Here is a 19,544-nt window from a genome sequence, read left to right on the forward strand (position 1 = left end):
TTGTGATGCGTCTGATCTGGCAAAGGTGTTCATGACCCTTGAGGGTAGTTTCGCCGGTAGTGGTATTCGTGATCCTGATTTTGTTACCTACAGATGTACTGGGCTGACATGGAGGCCAAGCCTTCTCATGTGGTGTGCCCTCATTGCAAGGACAATCAAGCCTTGGTTCTAGAGCCCAGTCAAGGCCGGGCACACTGTCCTTGGGAACATCAACGTCTATGTACTCCTTTGGCAGGAGAGTAGTCTGATGGGAGTGAGTCTAGCCGTGGCATGACTGCTATGTTGTTGTCGGTAATAAATGGCGTTCGACCCCTTGATAACGATTCGGTTCTTGGCAGGTCGAGTAGCAATATCATTGCTTTTATGGAAAGGAATTCCTGCAAGGATGTCGACATCAAGCTGTTTGACAACGAGGGCATCATGTCGGAAAGAATCGTCTTCTCTGGTCAACGTGCAGTGGACTTCTTCAACTACTCCCAGTGGAGTAACACCATCGGCTTGTCACGCTCGTTGGGATGCACTAGTAATGGGAAGATCAATGGCTCTGGCAAAATAAACTCTCTGGCATGTTGGTCGTAGCACCGGTGTCTAAAGTTAGTCGAACTGGGTGGTGCTCATAAAAAGCGTTGAGGTATGGAGAGGGTTCAACACTGATACGTTTAATGCTGGGATGATCGAATAAGAGGTTCTGTTCTTCTTCCTGATCATCGTCTGAGCACTCACCAGTGTTGTCCTCCTTCACGCCAATAAATCTGGAACTGCCAGACATCATACGCTTGTCGTAATCCGGGAGGTATCTGCAACTCCTGAGGTAATGGGTATTATAAACTGGACGCTCGGCTGTTGTGCACAAGATACAGAATATACCCACTGAAGGGTTACCTTTCTCAGACATCTGGTTGCGACTAGTGGGAGGCTGTCTGTTGTTTGGGTAGGAGGGCGTATAAGGTCTAAAGGCTTTAGTGTCTTCAATGCTACGCAGTTCGTCCAAGAACGAAGATAGGGCTTGTGAAATCTCAGGTTTTAGTGATGCCAGAGTTTTATTACGGACTTCGGGCCCATACTTTTGCTTAACAAGTTGAGGAAGACCAGGATGGATCAACTGTAATCACAACACAACAATCGTATGTTCCATGGTAGGGGAGAGATCTTCGTCAACAACTGGTTCCAGACCATGGTGTTGAATGCCACATCCGGTAGTGAGAAGGTTGTCTTCTATAAAAGCAAGAAGCCGTTGATACAAGTCCTCAGGACGTTCCTCTGTCTGAAGGTTTATGTCAACAATATCTAGGAAATGGGATCCAGTTGAATGGAACCCATAATGCTGTCTGACCTTCTGCCATATGTCGTGAACAGACGTGGAGTTTTTGATGACAGAATTTCTGGATATCACACTAGAATAATTCGCAATTTGACCGAGCATCAAGTCTAGATGCCCTTTTTTTCTGCGCTGCTGTTTTTCTACGTTGTTGTGGGACATTTCCGCCATCATTATGTAAGCCCCGAGTAGGATTGACGGCAGTTTTGTTCTCCCACGTGAAGTCTTTTGCGAGAAAAGGGGCGAAATTGTCATCTAATGACAAGATATAAACTAGATTCTGTCGCCAGTTTTCAAAAGAGTTTATGGTTTCGTGTTTGGTCAACTGCCACTGCTTTGGAGCCCGATTTTGAGCCATGATTTCGATTCAATAATGTCACGAATTTGCAAGCACTCACGAAGTTATGTGCACGTCCAGTGAATACGTCGAAAACGTTTTGAAATACACTTGCTTGTGCAGGGTTGCTCACCGATTGTATAGATATGACGGTAAACGATGTCACTGGAATCCTGTTTGTCGGATTATTGACGTGAGTAAGAACGTCCCATTTCAATCTTAATTGAGGTCTTTGTTTCTTTCAAATTTTCAGAGACTAAGCGTTTGTCTCTTAACACACATATGTCTTGATCAAATGGGTCGCATTTAGTGCATCGTTTGTCTACAATTGTATGCGCCACGATTCTGTTGTATGTGGAGTTGTAGACCTCATGACTGCTTGACATTATGTACAGAAGTGTGTCAACGTTCATATTTCTCGAAACATTTTAACTAGGTTCACGCAATATGTTATTAATCTGCCCGTAATAGTGCAGCACGCAGATGCAGTTGTCAAGTTGTCACCATTTTGTGAAATCTGAATGAGTAATATTTCATAGCAATGGAAAGAATAGCCCCTTAGAGGCATTGGCGTATTCCATTTGTCTTTCTGAAAGGTTGATTGGCATTCAAACAACATGTAAAATTACCAGATATTCACTGCTCGGGGAAGCCAACCATTTGACGGGATGGCATCGGTAAAACACGAGGTCAAGCAGCTCGTTTGTCTATATGACAAAGTTACAGTGTCCGGATATCATCGAATATACCCCTACCCTCCAACCAACCCCCCAACCCCCCACCTTAGACTGCACAACAACAAATGCATACCGTACAACAATATCCCTCATAATATTCGTTCGCTCAGTAAATATATCAAAAAAAGGGTAAAAATTGCAAAAGTGATTTATACAAAACGAAAGTATTGTCTGACTCGATGTTTTACGGTAAATCAATTAATTGCTTTCAGACGTGTAATGATATGTTGCTTTTTTCAATGTTGCTATCCAAACGTAGTGAGCCTAACTATATTCTAGATATACAATGTTTCAAAAACTTCCATTGTATTTTGAAGGAATCATTAGCAAGGCCAGATCCAGAATTTCACATATACCGGTAATGTTGTTAACGAGATATTAGTCATCGCAAATCATTGGGGTATATTTTTAAAAAAAATGCAGAAAATGAAAATGGTATGCCCTCAGTTGATATCATATGAAATATGTTCAGCATCGTATTGGATGACTTCCCATCATAATCAAAAAAGATTTGGATTTCTTGATTTAAGATTGAGACGGAGGCTGTTTTTAAGGACACCCTCACATTTCAGTCTTTCAAAAACATTGTGTCCAGATAGTCAAGCTACCCCTGTCTACAATATATTGAGAGCTGACACTTGTGTGACCATAAGTATTTAGTTTGAACCCTTGGCATCATGTATGAATAAGTGAAAACATCAGAATAAGTTATGTCCTTATGATTACGTCATTTGAAAGGGGTGGGCTGTGTCTCCAAAGCAGGCTCTTTCAGTAAACATAAAGGGGGAGTCACTTTAACAAGCGTTTGTAGTTTCTCAAGCACACAAAATGTTTCTTGCATATTTTGTTTCCTGAAGTTTGTGATGCTTTCATTTCATATTTTGCGTTTTTGAGGGGTACCAAGATAAAAAGGCAAACCAAATGGGGATCGTGAGGCTGGAACCTACCAAAACCAATTTGCTTGAGGTTGACAGATAATATGTAGAAAAATAAAACATAGAAACAGCTGCATTTGAATAATTTTCTTGGTGAGGCTCACTACATTTTGATAGCCTCTCATATATCTAAAATCTGAATATTTTCTGTCAATCAGCACCTTGAACAGAATGGAAAATGTTCTGTCTGTAATGCATGGTATTTTGAAAACGACCAAAATCGGGTGATATTATGCTGTTTGAAACTTATGACATTTCCAAGATTTGTAGCTGCTATTATGCTATTTGACGTTTGTGTTGGTGAATCACAAGGTAACGTTAATTATCAGCAAGTAAATATACTTTGCTTTAAAGAAAATGATTTGTCCAAATGTTATATGACTTGCTGTCAAAATGTAATTATACTCATAGGAACAATGGACACTTAGTGTGAAATCTGATTTTATGTGTTACCATTTACCATAGTAACTATTGTAACTTTAAGTAACATGATTGTTTGCACAAAGTATAACCAGGTAATTGTTCCAATTTCCTAATGTGTACAAGAGAAATTATTTCCATTTATTTGTACCCTATACTTTTCGTGTTCAAAGAGCATTTGATAAGTGCGAAGGATAGACAGTCAGTTGCATTGTTGCTTAGAGCCCGTTGAAGGTTTCTCATAAATATTAGATGCTAACCTTTCAGCCTTAATCTCATTTGATAAACTGTTGCTTCAGGGCGTGGACTTGTGCAGCTGAACATAAGTAATGAGTTCACATTTCATATTCACATTTAACCATTACGTACCGTTATAATGGTAAAGAGCTGTATTTTCATGCCATCCATTGTGCTGTTTCAGCGTCCTCGGTCTTAACAACAACAACTACAACCACAACAACTACCACAACAACCACCACCACAACAACTACAACAACTACCACTCCAACAACGACATTGCCACGTAAGTGTAATGAAATTATGGTAAAGTCGACTATAGTTAAGTAGACTATTTCTCAGTTGGAATGTTAGCCCTTCTAAATTCTTCATGCAATTTTCAAGTCCTCATGATTATGGTTGTGATGGACGTATTTGTCGTTTTCTTTGACATAAATTGTTCATTAAACATTCCAGTAAAACATAATATGCAAATGACTGAAAAGAGGTTTTATCTTTAGTAAATGTTTTTACAACGTGCATAGCATTGCACTTCACCCATAGTTCATTTTAGGTACCCCATGAATAGACCACACATTTGTCTGACCTAAGAAAATGAAATATGGAAAACCAGCATAAAAACGAAAGGCTGAAGAATCTCACAGGCATTCTGATGAATGTGCTATAGACACACAGCAGCGAGAACAACAGTACAGGGTTTTCCAGTTTACATCAGATTAATTACTTAGCTCCCTCCTGTTTGAAAATAGCACGAAAAGGGAGTGATCCATCAACTAAATGACCACATGAAGTACTGCATGTAATCAGTAAACAAATCGCCACATTTTTAATACATGAGTGACAAAAACCGAAAAAGACATTTCCGTGGCAAAGTAAGGAAACATGTATTTGCTTTGATGAACGTTTTATTTTCAGCTTGCACTGGGTCCTTGACCTGTGTAGCAACTGTTCAATGTAACCCTGTTGGAGTTGTTACTGGTCGCATGTGTGCAAGTGGGGAAGTGTGCTGCGTCGGTAAGTAGTCTGACGTTTTTTGAGAATAAAACATAAGCCTTCTTCACACTATGTAATATATATATTTTTTTCTCCGAAACAATGCAGGTCATAATGTGAATCATACGGATACGTTAATAATCAGGAAGTAAAGATAGTACACTTTAAGAGAAATAACTTATCCAAATTCTATCTGACTCTGTTTACTATATACTTGTCAACATTTAAAGTTACTGGTAGAGACAATTAACAGTTAGTGTGCCATATGATTCTATATGTTATAACTGTGTACCATGGTAATTATTGTTGGGGCGTCTTTCAATAAGATGATTGTTTGCTCAAAGTGTAACCAGGATAATTGTTCCAGGTTTTCTAATGTGTTCAAGATACATTTAGCCCATTTATTTGTACCGTATACTTTTTGTGTTCAGAGATAGTGGAACCTATTTGAGTTCACCATTTGTTAGAGTGAAGGATATACAGTGAATTGCATGATGGCTTTAAAACCTATTGATAACACATTTGCATGAAGGTTTCTCTAAATGGTATACACTAACCTTTCAGCCTAAATTATTCTTGATGAATTGTTGCTTCAGGGCGTGGAACTGTGTAGCTGAAAATAGCAACGCATCACATTTTACATTTAAATTAAACCATTATGTACCATTCGAATGGTAAGGAGCTGTATTTTCATGCCATCCATTGTGCTGTTTCAGCGTCCCTGACCTTACCAACAACAACTACAATCACAACAACTACCATAACAACAACTACAACCTACAACCACAACAACTACAACGCCAACAACAACTACAACGCCAACAACAACTACAACGCCAACAACAACTACAACACCAACAACAACTACCACTCCAACAACGACATTGCCACGTAAGTGTAATGAAATTATGGTAAAGTCGACTATAGTTAAGTAGACTATTTCTCAGTTGGAATGTTAGCCCTTCTAAATTCTTCATGCAATTTTCAAGTCCTCATGATTATGGTTGTGATGGACGTATTTGTCGTTTTCTTTGACATAAATTGTTCATTAAACATTCCAGTAAAACAAAATATGCAAATGACTGAAAAGAGGTTTTATCTTTGGTAAATGTTTTTACAACGTGCATAGCATTGCACTTCACCCATATTTAATTTTAGGTACCCCATTAATAGACCACATATTTGACCTTAGAAAATGAAATATGGAAAACCAGCATAAGAACGAAAGGCTGAAGAATCTCACAGGCATTCTGATGAATGTGCTATAGACACACAGCAGTGAGAACAACAGTACAGGGTTTTCCAGTTTACATCAGATTAATTACTTTGCTCCCTCCTGTTTGAAAATAGCACGAAAGGGTGTGATCCATCAACTAAATGACCACATGAAGTACTGCATGTAATTTGTAAACAAATCGCCACATTCTTAATACATGAGTGACAAAAACCGAAAAGGACATTTCCGTGGTAAAGTAAGGAAACATGTATTTGCTTTGATAAACGTTTTATTTTCAGCTTGCACTGGGGCCTTGACCTGTGTAGCAACTGTTCAATGTAACCCTGTTGGAGTTGTTACTGGCCGTATGTGTGCAAGTGGGGAAGTGTGCTGCGTCGGTAAGTAGTCTGACGTTGTTTGAGAATAAAACATAAGCCTTCTTCACACTATGTTATATATATTTTTTCTCCGAAACAATGCAGGTCATAATGTGAATCATACGGATACGTTAATATTCAGGAAGTAAAGATAGTACACTTTAAGAGAAATAACTTATCCAAATTCTATCTGACTCTGTTTGCTATGTACTTGTCAACATTTAAAGTTATTCGCAGAGACAATTAACAGTTAGTGTGCCATATGATTCTATATGTTATAACTGTGTACCATGGTAATTATTGTTGGGGCGTCTTTCAATAAGATGATTGTTTGCTCAAAGTGTAACCAGGATAATTGTTCCAGGTTTTCTAATGTGTTCAAGATACATTTAGCCCCATTTATTTGTACCGTATACTTTTTGTGTTCAGAGATAGTGGAACCTATTTGTGTTCACCATTTGTTAGAGTGAAGGATATACAGTGAATTGCATGATGGCTTTAAAGCCTATTGATAACACATTTGCATGAAGGTTTCTCTAAATGGTATACACTAACCTTTCAGCCTAAATTATTCTTGATGAATTGTTGCTTCAGGGCGTGGAACTGTGTAGCTGAAAATAGCAACGCATCACATTTTACATTTAAATTAAACCATTATGTACCATTAGAATGGTAAGGAGCTGTATTTTCATGCCATCCATTGTGCTGTTTCAGCGTCCCTGACCTTACCAACAACAACTACAATCACAACAACTACCATAACAACCACCACCCCAACACCTACAACCACAACAACTACAACGCCAACAACAACTACAACGCCAACAACAACTACAACGCCAACAACAACTACCACTCCAACAACGACATTGCCACGTAAGTGTAATGAAATTATGGTGAAGTCGACTATAGTTAAGTAGACTATTTCTCAGTTGGAATGTTAACCCTTCTAAATTCTTCATGCAATTTTCAAGTCCTCATGATTATGGTTGTGATGGACGTATTTGTCGTTTTCTTTGACATAAATTGTTCATTAAACATTCCAGTAAAACAAAATATGCAAATGACTGAAAAGAGGTTTTATCTTTAGTAAATGTTTTTACAACGTGCATAGCATTGCACTTCATCCATACTTAATTTTAGGTACCCCATTAATATACCACATATTTGACCTTAGAAAGTAAAATATGGAAAACCAGCATAAAAACGAAAGGCTGAAGAATCTCACAGGCATTCTGATGAATGTGCTATAGACACACAGCAGTGAGAACAACAGTACAGGGTCTTCCAGTTTACATCAGATTAATTACTTTGCTCCCTCCTGTTTGAAAATAGCACGAAACGGGAGTGATCCATCAACTAAATGACCACATGAAGTACTGCATGTAATTTGTAAACAAATCGCCACATTCTTAATACACGAGTGACAAAAACCGAAAAGGACATTTCCGTGGTAAAGTAAGGAAACATGTATTTGCTTTGATAAACGTTTTATTTTCAGCTTGCACTGGGGCCTTGACCTGTGTAGCAACTGTTCAATGTAACCCTGTTGGAGTTGTTACTGGCCGTATGTGTGCAAGTGGGGAAGTGTGCTGCGTCGGTAAGTAGTCTGACGTTGTTTGAGAATAAAACATAAGCCTTCTTCACACTATGTTATATATATTTTTCTCCGAAACAATGCAGGTCATAATGTGAATCATACGGATACGTTAATATTCAGGAAGTAAAGATAGTACACTTTAAGAGAAATAACTTATCCAAATTCTATCTGACTCTGTTTGCTATGTACTTGTCAACATTTAAAGTTATTCGCAGAGACAATTAACAGTGAGTGTGCCATATGATTCTATATGTTATAACTGTGTACCATGGTAATTATTGTTGGGGCGTCTTTCAATAAGATGATTGTTTGCTCAAAGTGTAACCAGGATAATTGTTCCAGGTTTTCTAATGTGTTCAAGATACATTTAGCCCCATTTATTTGTACCGTATACTTTTTGTGTTCAGAGATAGTGGAACCTATTTGTGTTCACCATTTGTTAGAGTGAAGGATATACAGTGAATTGCATGATGGCTTTAAAGCCTATTGATAACACATTTGCATGAAGGTTTCTCTAAATGGTAGACACTAACCTTTCAGCCTAAATTATTCTTGATGAATTGTTGCTTCAGGGCGTGGAACTGTGTAGCTGAAAATAGCAACGCATCACATTTTACATTTAAATTAAACCATTATGTACCATTCGAATGGTAAGGAGCTGTATTTTCATGCCATCCATTGTGCTGTTTCAGCGTCCCTGACCTTACCAACAACAACTACAATCACAACAACTACCATAACAACCACCACCCCAACACCTACAACCACAACAACAACAACTACAACAACAACAACTACAACGCCAACAACAACTACCACTCCAACAACGACATTGCCACGTAAGTGTAATGAAATTATGGTAAAGTCGACTATAGTTAAGTAGACTATTTCTCAGTTGGAATGTTAGCCCTTCTAAATTCTTCATGCAATTTTCAAGTCCTCATGATTATGGTTGTGATGGACGTATTTGTCGTTTTCTTTGACATAAATTGTTCATTAAACATTCCAGTAAAACAAAATATGCAAATGACTGAAAAGAGGTTTTATCTTTGGTAAATGTTTTTACAACGTGCATAGCATTGCACTTCACCCATACTTAATTTTAGGTACCCCATTAATAGACCACATATTTGACCTTAGAAAGTAAAATATGGAAAACCAGCATAAAAACGAAAGGCTGAAGAATCTCACAGGCATTCTGATGAATGTGCTATAGACACACAGCAGTGAGAACAACAGTACAGGGTTTTCCAGTTTACATCAGATTAATTACTTAGCTCCCTCCTGTTTGAAAATAGCACGAAAAGGGAGTGATCCATCAACTAAATGACCACATGAAGTACTGCATGTAATTTGTAAACAAATCGCCACATTCTTAATACACGAGTGACAAAAACCGAAAAGGACATTTCCGTGGTAAAGTAAGGAAACATGTATTTGCTTTGATTAACGTTTTATTTTCAGCTTGCACTGGGTCCTTGACCTGTGTAGCAACTGTTCAATGTAACCCTGTTGGAGTTGTTACTGGTCGCATGTGTGCAAGTGGGGAAGTGTGCTGCATCAGTAAGTAGTCTTTCTGTCGTTGTTTGAGCAGCCCCAACAACAACCACCCAATCAACAACCACAACCCCGACAACAACCACCCAATCAACAACCACAACCCCGACAACAACCACCCAATCAACAACTACAGCCCCAACTACAACCACCCAATCAACAACCAGAGCCCCAACAACAACCACCCAATCAACAACCACAGCCCCAACAACCACCACCCAATCAACAACTACTGCCCCAACAACAACCACCCAATCAACAACTACAGCCCCAACAACAACCACCCAATCAACAACTACAACCCCAACAACAACCACCCAATCAACAACTACAGCCCCAACAACAACCACCCAATCAACAACTACAGCCCCAACAACAACTACACAATCAACAACTACAGCCCCAACAACAACAACCCAGTCAACAACTACAGCCCCAACAACAACCACCCAATCAACAACTACAGCCCCAACAACAACCGCCCAATCAACAACTACAGTCAACAACAACACCCAATCCCAACTACAGCCCCACAACAACCACCCAATCAACAACTACAGCCCCAACAACAACCACCCAATCAACAACTACAGCCCCAACAACAACCACCCAATCAACAACTACAACCCAGACAACAACCACCCAATCAACAACTACAGCCCCAACAACAACCACCCAATCAACAACTACAGCCCCAACAACAACTACACAATCAACAACTACAGCCCCAACAACAACCACCCAGTCAACAACTACAGCCCCAACAACAACCACCCAATCAACAACTACAGCCCCAACAACAACCACCCAATCAACAACTACAGTCACAACAACAACCACCCAATCAACAACTACAGCCCCAACAACAACCACCCAATCAACAACTACAGCCCCAACAACAACCACCCAATCAACAACTACAGCCCCAACAACAACCACCCAATCAACAACTACAGCCCCAACAACAAGCACCCAAACAACATCTACAACACCAACATCTACAACCCAAGCAACAACTACAACACCAACAACTACAACAACAACTACAACTTTGCAACGTAAGTGTTATGAGCAAATAATGCAAAGACTGTGTTTAAGTAGGGAACCTCACCCTTCTAAATTCATCATATACATTTTCCGAAACAGATATATTATTTTTAGTAAATATTCAGTGAACAAGCTGTTTCATAGTCCTCAAGATCATTGTCATGATTCACATATTTGTCACTTATTTTGACATAGAATTGTTATTCAAACCGTCCAGTTTGTCTGACATCAAAATATAGCCAGATAAAAAGTGAAAGGCTAATGAATCTCAAAGACGTTTTGATGAATGTGTTATAGGCACACGACAGTGAAAGGTTTTCAAGTTTTTCATTTGATTTTGAAGAATCTTCTTATCAACGTTCATTATCTAACCTGTCCTGGTTTAAAAGTGTCATGAAAAGGGAGTGGTCCATAAACTAAATGACTGGATGAAGAAATGTCTGTGTTTTGTGGTATTACCACATGGGTGACATCAAATAAAAAGGACATTTCCGAAGTAAAGTAAGGAAACAGCTGTATTCCCTTTGATGAACGTTTTCTTTCAGCTTGCATCGGACCCATACTCTTATGTGTTGCAACCAGTAACTGCAACCGTTTCGGGAGTGTTTCGGGTCGCTTTTGTCCTAGTGGGCAGGTGTGCTGCATCAGTAAGTAGTCTGACCTCGTTTGAACATGAAACATCGGGTTTTGTCCCAGTATGTTATTTATTTCTGGATAACGAAACGTTTGGTGACAAACCTTCCACGAACTTAATATTGGAATTCCATTTGCTTTTTGTAATGTTCTGATCATGGAACGAAATGGACATAGACGAAATGGTTTTACATCCGTGGAGAATATTTGTATAACACCTGCTCCTTGGTGTTCCGCAAAGTCTAGTTGCTATTACGCATTCACCTTTTTTTATAACTAATGAAACTTCCCATATTTTTAGTTAGTATTATGCTATTTAACCTCAGTTTTGGACAAAATGTAAATCAGAATGATACGTTAATGATATTTTTTTAGATACTTCATTTTAACAAAAATGAATGTGAAAGTGTTATATGTCTCCTTATTACATTGTCTTTGGTGTCAACATCCAAATTTTGCTACTTGTTGATTAACACGTTGAAACTAACAGGTGTAGCGGGAGCATAACACCTATGATGCCAACAAACAACAAAGAAAATGTAAAGCAATTAACAATTGTATTCTCTCAGCAATTATATCAGATTGCCCGGTGTATACTGCTAACCACAGATCCCTAACTTTTTGTATTCATTGATAGTTGAAATATAGCTGCATATAACTCCACATGCATCGTGATACCGAACTGTGCCATCCTTTTGATAGATCCAACTATATATTTTCGCTGGAATTAATTACACGGTTCGATAACGTAACTGTTAATGTCTTTATAAAACAATTATAGTATTTATCTAGTTTATAATGATTTTATTTTACAAACCTTCCGACACTGCGCCACTGAAAGCCGTAGGTGACAGGTAAGGGCGTGGCCAAACTCGCGGGTTTTTTAGGTGACAAGACACAAAGGATGTTTGAAAATACCCATTCATAAGCAGAATCTTAACTTATATACATTCTAGGAGGACGATTCAATACCTATAATGCAGATCATTAAAATAGTCACAATAATTGAAGTTGTACACACCCTTAATGAAACCGGAAGCACATACGGCATCGCACACATGGAGGTAAAATGTGCACGAGTTGGAAAACTACATTTGATACATTTTCTAAACTGATTCAAATTCCCGTAAAATCCCAAATATGTAGTAGAATTAGTTTTTTAAACACCTTCAATCGGTTACTGTTAGCTGTTATCAGATTTAGTTGTCATTATGTTGCTGTTGTATATCCCATATCTCTCTTTCCCCCACCCCTGCAGTGTTGCCGCCGGTGCGTTTTCATACTTGGCAGTCGAAATGGATTTGGCGGTCCATGATTTTCGAATAATGTACTGACACGGGAAGATATTATAAAATATCAGTATGTCACAACAATAACATAATATTGTTCTGTGTCTATCGTTACAAGGTCAATTTTGATAATTGTAGATGTCGATGCGTGAAACCTATTTCCTATTATGAAACCACATCTAATGTAAGATGACCCGTGAAGGTCCGGGCTAGAATTGATCTTCATTAACCCATGCTTGTTGTAAGAGGCGACTAACGGGATCGGGTGGTCAGGCTCGCTGACTTGGTTGACACATGTCATCGGTTCCCAGTTGCGCGGATCGATTCTCATGCTGTTGATCACTGGATTGTCAGGTCTAGACTCAATTATTGACAGACCGCCGCCATATAGCTGGAATATTGCTGAGTGTGGCGTAAAACCCAACTCACTCACTCACTCACTCACTCTTATGGAAGATTTATGGTACATGTAATTGGATTTCTAAAAATTAAAATGACGGGATTAAAAAATAGTCATCGTCTGTGTGAAATCGTTTGAAAAACGATATATATTTTAGACATAAAAAAAAGCTAAACAGCACATCTTTGGTTCTCCACGTAGGAGCAACATTTAAATAATCCTGTTGCCTAAAAAAGCAGAACTTTCAAAGTTTTAATTCTACCTAGTCTTTTACATTGTTTGACGTGTGTCCATTTAAAAAATAATAAAAATTAATGGTCAAGTGGCCCAATGCATGGCTCAATTTAGGATTTAGAATTTGCACTGGTGCAACCTAAAACTGCAAAATGTAACCTCATATTTATACCTACTTGCACATTGGGCATGTTCATATTTTGCAACACACACTTCACCTGGAAAACAAAAGGATGAGGAACTGGCTTAGAGCAATGATTACACTGATAGTGATTGAAAGAGAGACCATTACTGTTCATGTCATGGACTTTATGAAGTAATACAAAATGATCATAAAAGTGAGTGAGTGAGTTAAAGTTTTACATCGGATCGGCAATATTACAGCGATATAGCGATGATCATACCAGGCCCAGAATGAATAATTCCGTTGTAATGATATTGTAGGTCATCAATACCCCAAAACACAAGTAATAGATAATTATATATTGAGCAGGAGGTGCAACCTGTTTTTGTCTGGGGCATCAAGGTAATCACATAAGGTGGCACCAGGGGCAAATAGGTTTCCTTTCCCTAAATCGAGCCATGCAATGCATGATTTTTGTAGTCCTATTTGGAGCTAAGTCATTGATATTTCATTTTGGATTTTTTATTGCCATATAAACGACAACATCAAACACTTACAGACCCTATACGAAAGAGTGCTCAGGTTTTGACATTTTTAAATTCAAAGAAGACTGTTCTTGACATTTCTTGTTTTATGATGTCGGTGGCAATTTAACATACTATAGGTAATAGGAGCATATCACTCTCGGACACGTCAGCAAACAGGAACAATCTTTGAAAATTCAGTGGAATAATTTCACATTATGTCATTGCTCAAAAACCCAGGAAAAGATACTAAGGTAAGATCATTTCGATTTACTTTAACAGAACAATATTAAAATGAGGCCTGTTGACTTTCATCAGAGACCATATAATATATTACATGTGTATCGTCTCTGCTTTCATCAAATGATAACATTTTCTGAGAAATATATTGTTACTTCAACAGCATAACTAACCCCAGTTGAAAAAATAATTCACAAACCAAAGACCTACTGTTAAGAAAAAATAGTTCATAACATCTGTATTTGAGGTATATTTTAGCCAGATATTGTACACAAAGTACACAAAATATTATGATACATCTATCCATAAAATTTATGGTATAGTTGTATTAAATAATTATGTAAATTAGTTAGTTTTTCACATCTCTGAAAGACAGTAATTGAAATTGGTTATTTTCACTTTGATAATGCATTCATAGGTTCTTTACCCATGACCGTTTGGGAGAATGTTATTTTGAAACACAAATTTTGTCACTCCTATTTCCGCGCACCTGTTGTTGAGGCCCATGTCTGTAAACGTTGTTGCGTCGGACAAAGTAACCCCCCCAAAAAACAAAAAACCCCCAAAAAACCCAATAAAATCAATTATAATAAAAACAACAACAACAAAAAATAAATAAAATAAAACAATAACAACAAAGAAACTAGCACCAACATGCCTCACAATTAAATGTTTCTCATCTACATATTCAGTTTAGAATCAAGTGATGTTCCTAATATCAACAAGAGTTCAAACCAAAGATACTGAGAAACTTGCATGTGGAGTGTTGATCAACTATACTGTTTCCGTGTCACTGGAGCATACAAGGTCAAACTGGTTCCGTGATGTGCAAAATATATAGTAAATGTTTTTTCCTATGAGTTATGATTAATCGTTCTAAATGGCAATTTGTGTTACATTTGGGTTTGCTAGCACAAACGATTTTTAGCACACAACCCCTGTCTGTGACATCACATCCGGTCACCTTTGCCCTTTAGATTTCGCGTTCTTAATTTTCGATTTTCTATCGTCATATTCAACTGAAAATGATAAATGAAACACTTCTAGAATGAGACGTTCTTCAACTTTCGCCAGGACTTGAACATGAAATTCCTGTAAACTTTCTTCTTATCAAAATAGCAATATTTTATGTAGGGGGTGGTCGAAGCGGGCCATGTTTGTTTTTCGTACATGTAACACTGGTGCAATACCGGCTTTATGTGGGTTGGTGTCGAAAATAATGAATCACAACACTTGAAATTAGGACTTTATTAATTGATATTCATAAATCATGTATTCTGCCATTTCCGTGACATGACACGTAGGAATAAATGTAACAGTGTCATATGGATAAAATATGTGATGAAATCGAAAATACGATACGTTTTCTATTACCTTATTCCGTAAATGCTTTTTTAATTTGTGGTCGCGCTGATATTTGCAGATGCAAAAATACGAATTTAAAGTCTGTTAAATATGAGATATTGGAGATAAGAATATTTAAATCGCTTTGCGTTACTTCAACGATTTATACAGGTTCCTAATATGAAACGCATTCCACCGTCAATCAAGTAATTCAGGTAAAATCAGGAAAATTTATATTATTTTTGTTTGCTTTGGCCTTAATCTCTGTATGTTTGAAAATAAGGATTTTTTAGATAATAGTGTTCGTTTTTCTATCTAGAATTAATGTGCCAACTATTTTTTCAGTTGGCTCTTATTTAATGACACACCACCTGTTTGAAATCACCCACCCTCTTTACAACGCCCTATACTGAAATTAATTCAGCAGGCTAAAAGCTAAAGCCGGTTGACAAGAAATTTGCATGACTGTTTTTCATGAAAGGCAGATACTCCTTTAGCCTGCATTTCATTGGAGGAGTTGTTGGTTCAGGGTGTGGACTTGTGCAACTGAATATGAGCAGCGAGATAATATTTTACATTCAAAATATATAATTGTACACCGCTATAATAGAACAGCGTTGTTGTTTCCAAGCCGCCCTGACATGAGCAACAATAACAGCCCCAGTCACAACAAGATCAACATCTGCAACAACAACCACAAAACAACAACTATACTAACCACCCCAAGAACAAAAAGCGCAAGAACCACCATCACAACTACCACCCCGATAACAACCCCCCCCAACAACCACCACCACAACTACCACCCCGATAACAACCACCATCCCAACAACCACTGCAGCCATCCTTACTCAACTATCACCCCAATATAATAACAGCTCCAACAACAACCACCACCCCAACAACTACCACCATCCCAACAACCACTGCAGCCATCCTAACTCAACTATCACCCCAATATAATAACAGCTCCAACAACAACCACCACCCCAACAACTACTACCATCCCAACAACCACTGCAGCCATCCTAACTCAACTATCACCCCAATATAATAACAGCTCCAACAACAACCACCACCCCAACAACTACTACCATCCCAACAACCACTGCAGCCATCCTAACTCAACTATCACCCCAATATAATAACAGCTCCAACAACAACCACCACCCCAACAACTACTACCATCCCAACAACCACTGCAGCCATCCTAATTCAGCTATCACCCCCAATATAATAACAGCTCAACAACAACCACCACCCCAACAACTACTACCATCCCAACAACCACTGCAGCCATCCTAACTCAACTATCACCCCAATATAATAACAGCTCCAACAACAACCACCACCCCAACAACTACTACCATCCCAACAACCACTGCAGCCATCCTAACTCAACTATCACCCCAATATAATAACAGCTCCAACAACAACCACCACCCCAACAACTACTACCATCCCAACAACCACTGCAGCCATCCTAACTCAACTATCACCCCAATATAATAACAGCTCCAACAACAACCACCACCCCAACAACTACTACCATCCCAACAACCACTGCAGCCATCCTAATTCAACTATCACCCCAATATAATAACAGCTCCAACAACAACCACCACCCCAACAACTACTACCATCCCAACAACCACTGCAGCCATCCTAACTCAACTATCACCCCAATATAATAACAGCTCCAACAACTACTATTCCAACACTAACCACCGATAACAACTACCACACACATTGTGTGTGAAATCTGTTCCTTAGTGTTCTGTCTGTCATGTTTTTAACCACTTGATTTCAGCGTATTTAAAAGAAATCAAACTCTATGAAGGAATATATAATGTTATATCTCAGATCAGTTTTTTTACCTTTGAAAGTGATATAGGACTGATATTTTAGAGAATTTCAACATCACTTTTATACTGTTCAGATTATTGTACAATATACTGAGGGAAGAAAATAAGAGATCACATGAAAGCACAAGTGTTCCATTATTCTTTTCCAGGTTTCTTCACAAGTTGTGCAATACAAGGCTTGTGAAGAAACCTGAAAAACAATAAAGGAACACTTGTGCTTTCATGTGATCCGTTATTTTCTTCCCTCAGTATATAAGACCTTTTTCTCGCCGCGAATAGCTGCAAAACTGCTGATGCGGCGCAATATTCACTCACTCACTCGTAGAGACATTTAACAGATAGTGTTTGATGTGATTTTATATCTTACGATTTGGAGTGACTTTAAGTAAGATGATCGTTTGCTCAAATATTTACCATGATAATTGTCTCAAGCCGCCTTACACAGTTTACCATATACTCCTTAATTTGTAGCCTATCCAATTTGTGTTCACTGATAGTGCAAATCATATGTTCACAGATTTGAAGAATTGACAGTGAATTGCATAAAGGCTTAAACGCCTGTTGACAAGCAATGTTTAAGAGGGTTTCTCACTAATGGGAGATGCTACTCTTATCAATGTAGTTATTATGGAGAAGTCCTTGTTTGAAGGTGTGGACTTGTGAGCAAAAGCAATGAGATAACATTCTTTGTTCAAATTATCAAATTGTACATCGTCTTAATATAAACGCGCTGTATTTTCGTATGATCTACTGTCATGTTTCAGGCAGCCTGACTACACCACCAACAACAACTACAACAACAACCACAACAACAACTATGCCATGTACGTGTATTGTGTGTTTGTTTGTATAAAACCGGTTGAAGCAATATTCCAGCTATATGACGGCAGTCTCCACATAGTAACGGCCAGTCCAGTGATTGACATCATGAGCATCCATCTACGCAGTTAGAATACGATGACATGCAACCAAGTCAGCAGACCTGACCAAAGTCTTCTGTTTGTCGCCATGAATGACACGCATAAGTTGCTGAAGATCAATTTTAAAGAAAGATCTTCAATTGAAATGGATTAACAATAGAGTCGCTATAGGTGAGGAGAGGTGAAATTGGGTTTACTGTCGTGCTTGAGAATATTTGGCTCATATGACGACGTGCATGCGTGTGTATGTGTATGTGCGGCTGATTGTACTAACCCAGACTGAAGCTGGTTTTATAATGCTAGCCCACTGAGATACCATGCCGCAGTGAAGCATGAATACCCCACTCAGACACATTATACTGACTCCGAGCCGACCAGTCCTTGTTGTACTCATTAATGCCGAGCGTTAGACAGGGACCAACAAGTACCATATTTTACCGTCTTTTGGTATGACGCGGTTCGGGATCGAACCCGCGACCTTCCGCTCTCCGGGCGGACGCTCTAACCACTACACCACGGAGGCGGTATAGTAGCAATAGTTAGTCATACTTAGTCCGTACTTAGTCATGATAAAGAAATCCTTCTAAGGAAATATTCCGCGAACTAGACTGAGTGCTCAAGAACCTGGTCTTGATAGATATACTTGTCCTTTACTTTGACATAAACACTCCAGTAAAATAGAACATGTAAGTGATTCAAAGTGATGAGTAAACAGTTGATACCATTATTTTTGGAACACACTTAAATTATCCAGACAGACTTTATTCGTATATGAGGCCATGAGACCGAGAGTACATGGCACTACAGACTATTTAGTGGCGTGAGCGCCTTGTGGTGATACACTTACAATATGTACTTTAAGAATGCACCGTATTATCGCAGGAACTCACATAGAAATTACCACTCAGAATCAAAATGAAAAGCTACTGAATCTCACAAACGTTTTGGTGAATGCGCTACAGGCACAAGGAATTGACTATTAAAGTACAGGGCTTTGGAGTTTATCATCTGAATCCTGTGGAACATGTTATCAACATCTACCTATACTTATGTACTGTAAAGCTACCTATACTATGAAGCTACCCAAACTGTACTACTGAGGTAAAGTCTGTAAACAAAACTCTGGGAATAAAAACATGAACTTTTTTCTGTATTTAGCCTGTGTAGTTAGCTCTGTTTAGTTAAATATAAAATAGA

General features: G+C 38.4%; 1 protein-coding gene across 1 annotated transcript; it reads left to right on the forward strand.

Annotated features, from left to right (window-relative positions):
* Positions 1 to 363: 363 nt before the first annotated feature.
* On the forward strand, positions 364 to 10,789 carry LOC124277758 (GATA zinc finger domain-containing protein 14-like). The gene is made up of 7 exons (XM_046713485.1): positions 364 to 509; positions 1,141 to 1,270; positions 6,572 to 6,591; positions 7,285 to 7,446; positions 8,863 to 9,009; positions 9,765 to 10,146; positions 10,256 to 10,789. Exons 1-7 carry the CDS (start codon positions 364 to 366, stop codon positions 10,787 to 10,789), a joined length of 1,521 nt encoding a protein of 506 aa, XP_046569441.1.
* The last annotated feature ends 8,755 nt before the right edge of the window (positions 10,790 to 19,544 follow it).

This window comes from Haliotis rubra, unplaced genomic scaffold (assembly GCF_003918875.1).
Source record: "Haliotis rubra isolate DU_JTF1 unplaced genomic scaffold, ASM391887v1 Scf106, whole genome shotgun sequence".
Taxonomy (NCBI): Eukaryota; Metazoa; Mollusca; class Gastropoda; order Lepetellida; family Haliotidae; genus Haliotis; species Haliotis rubra.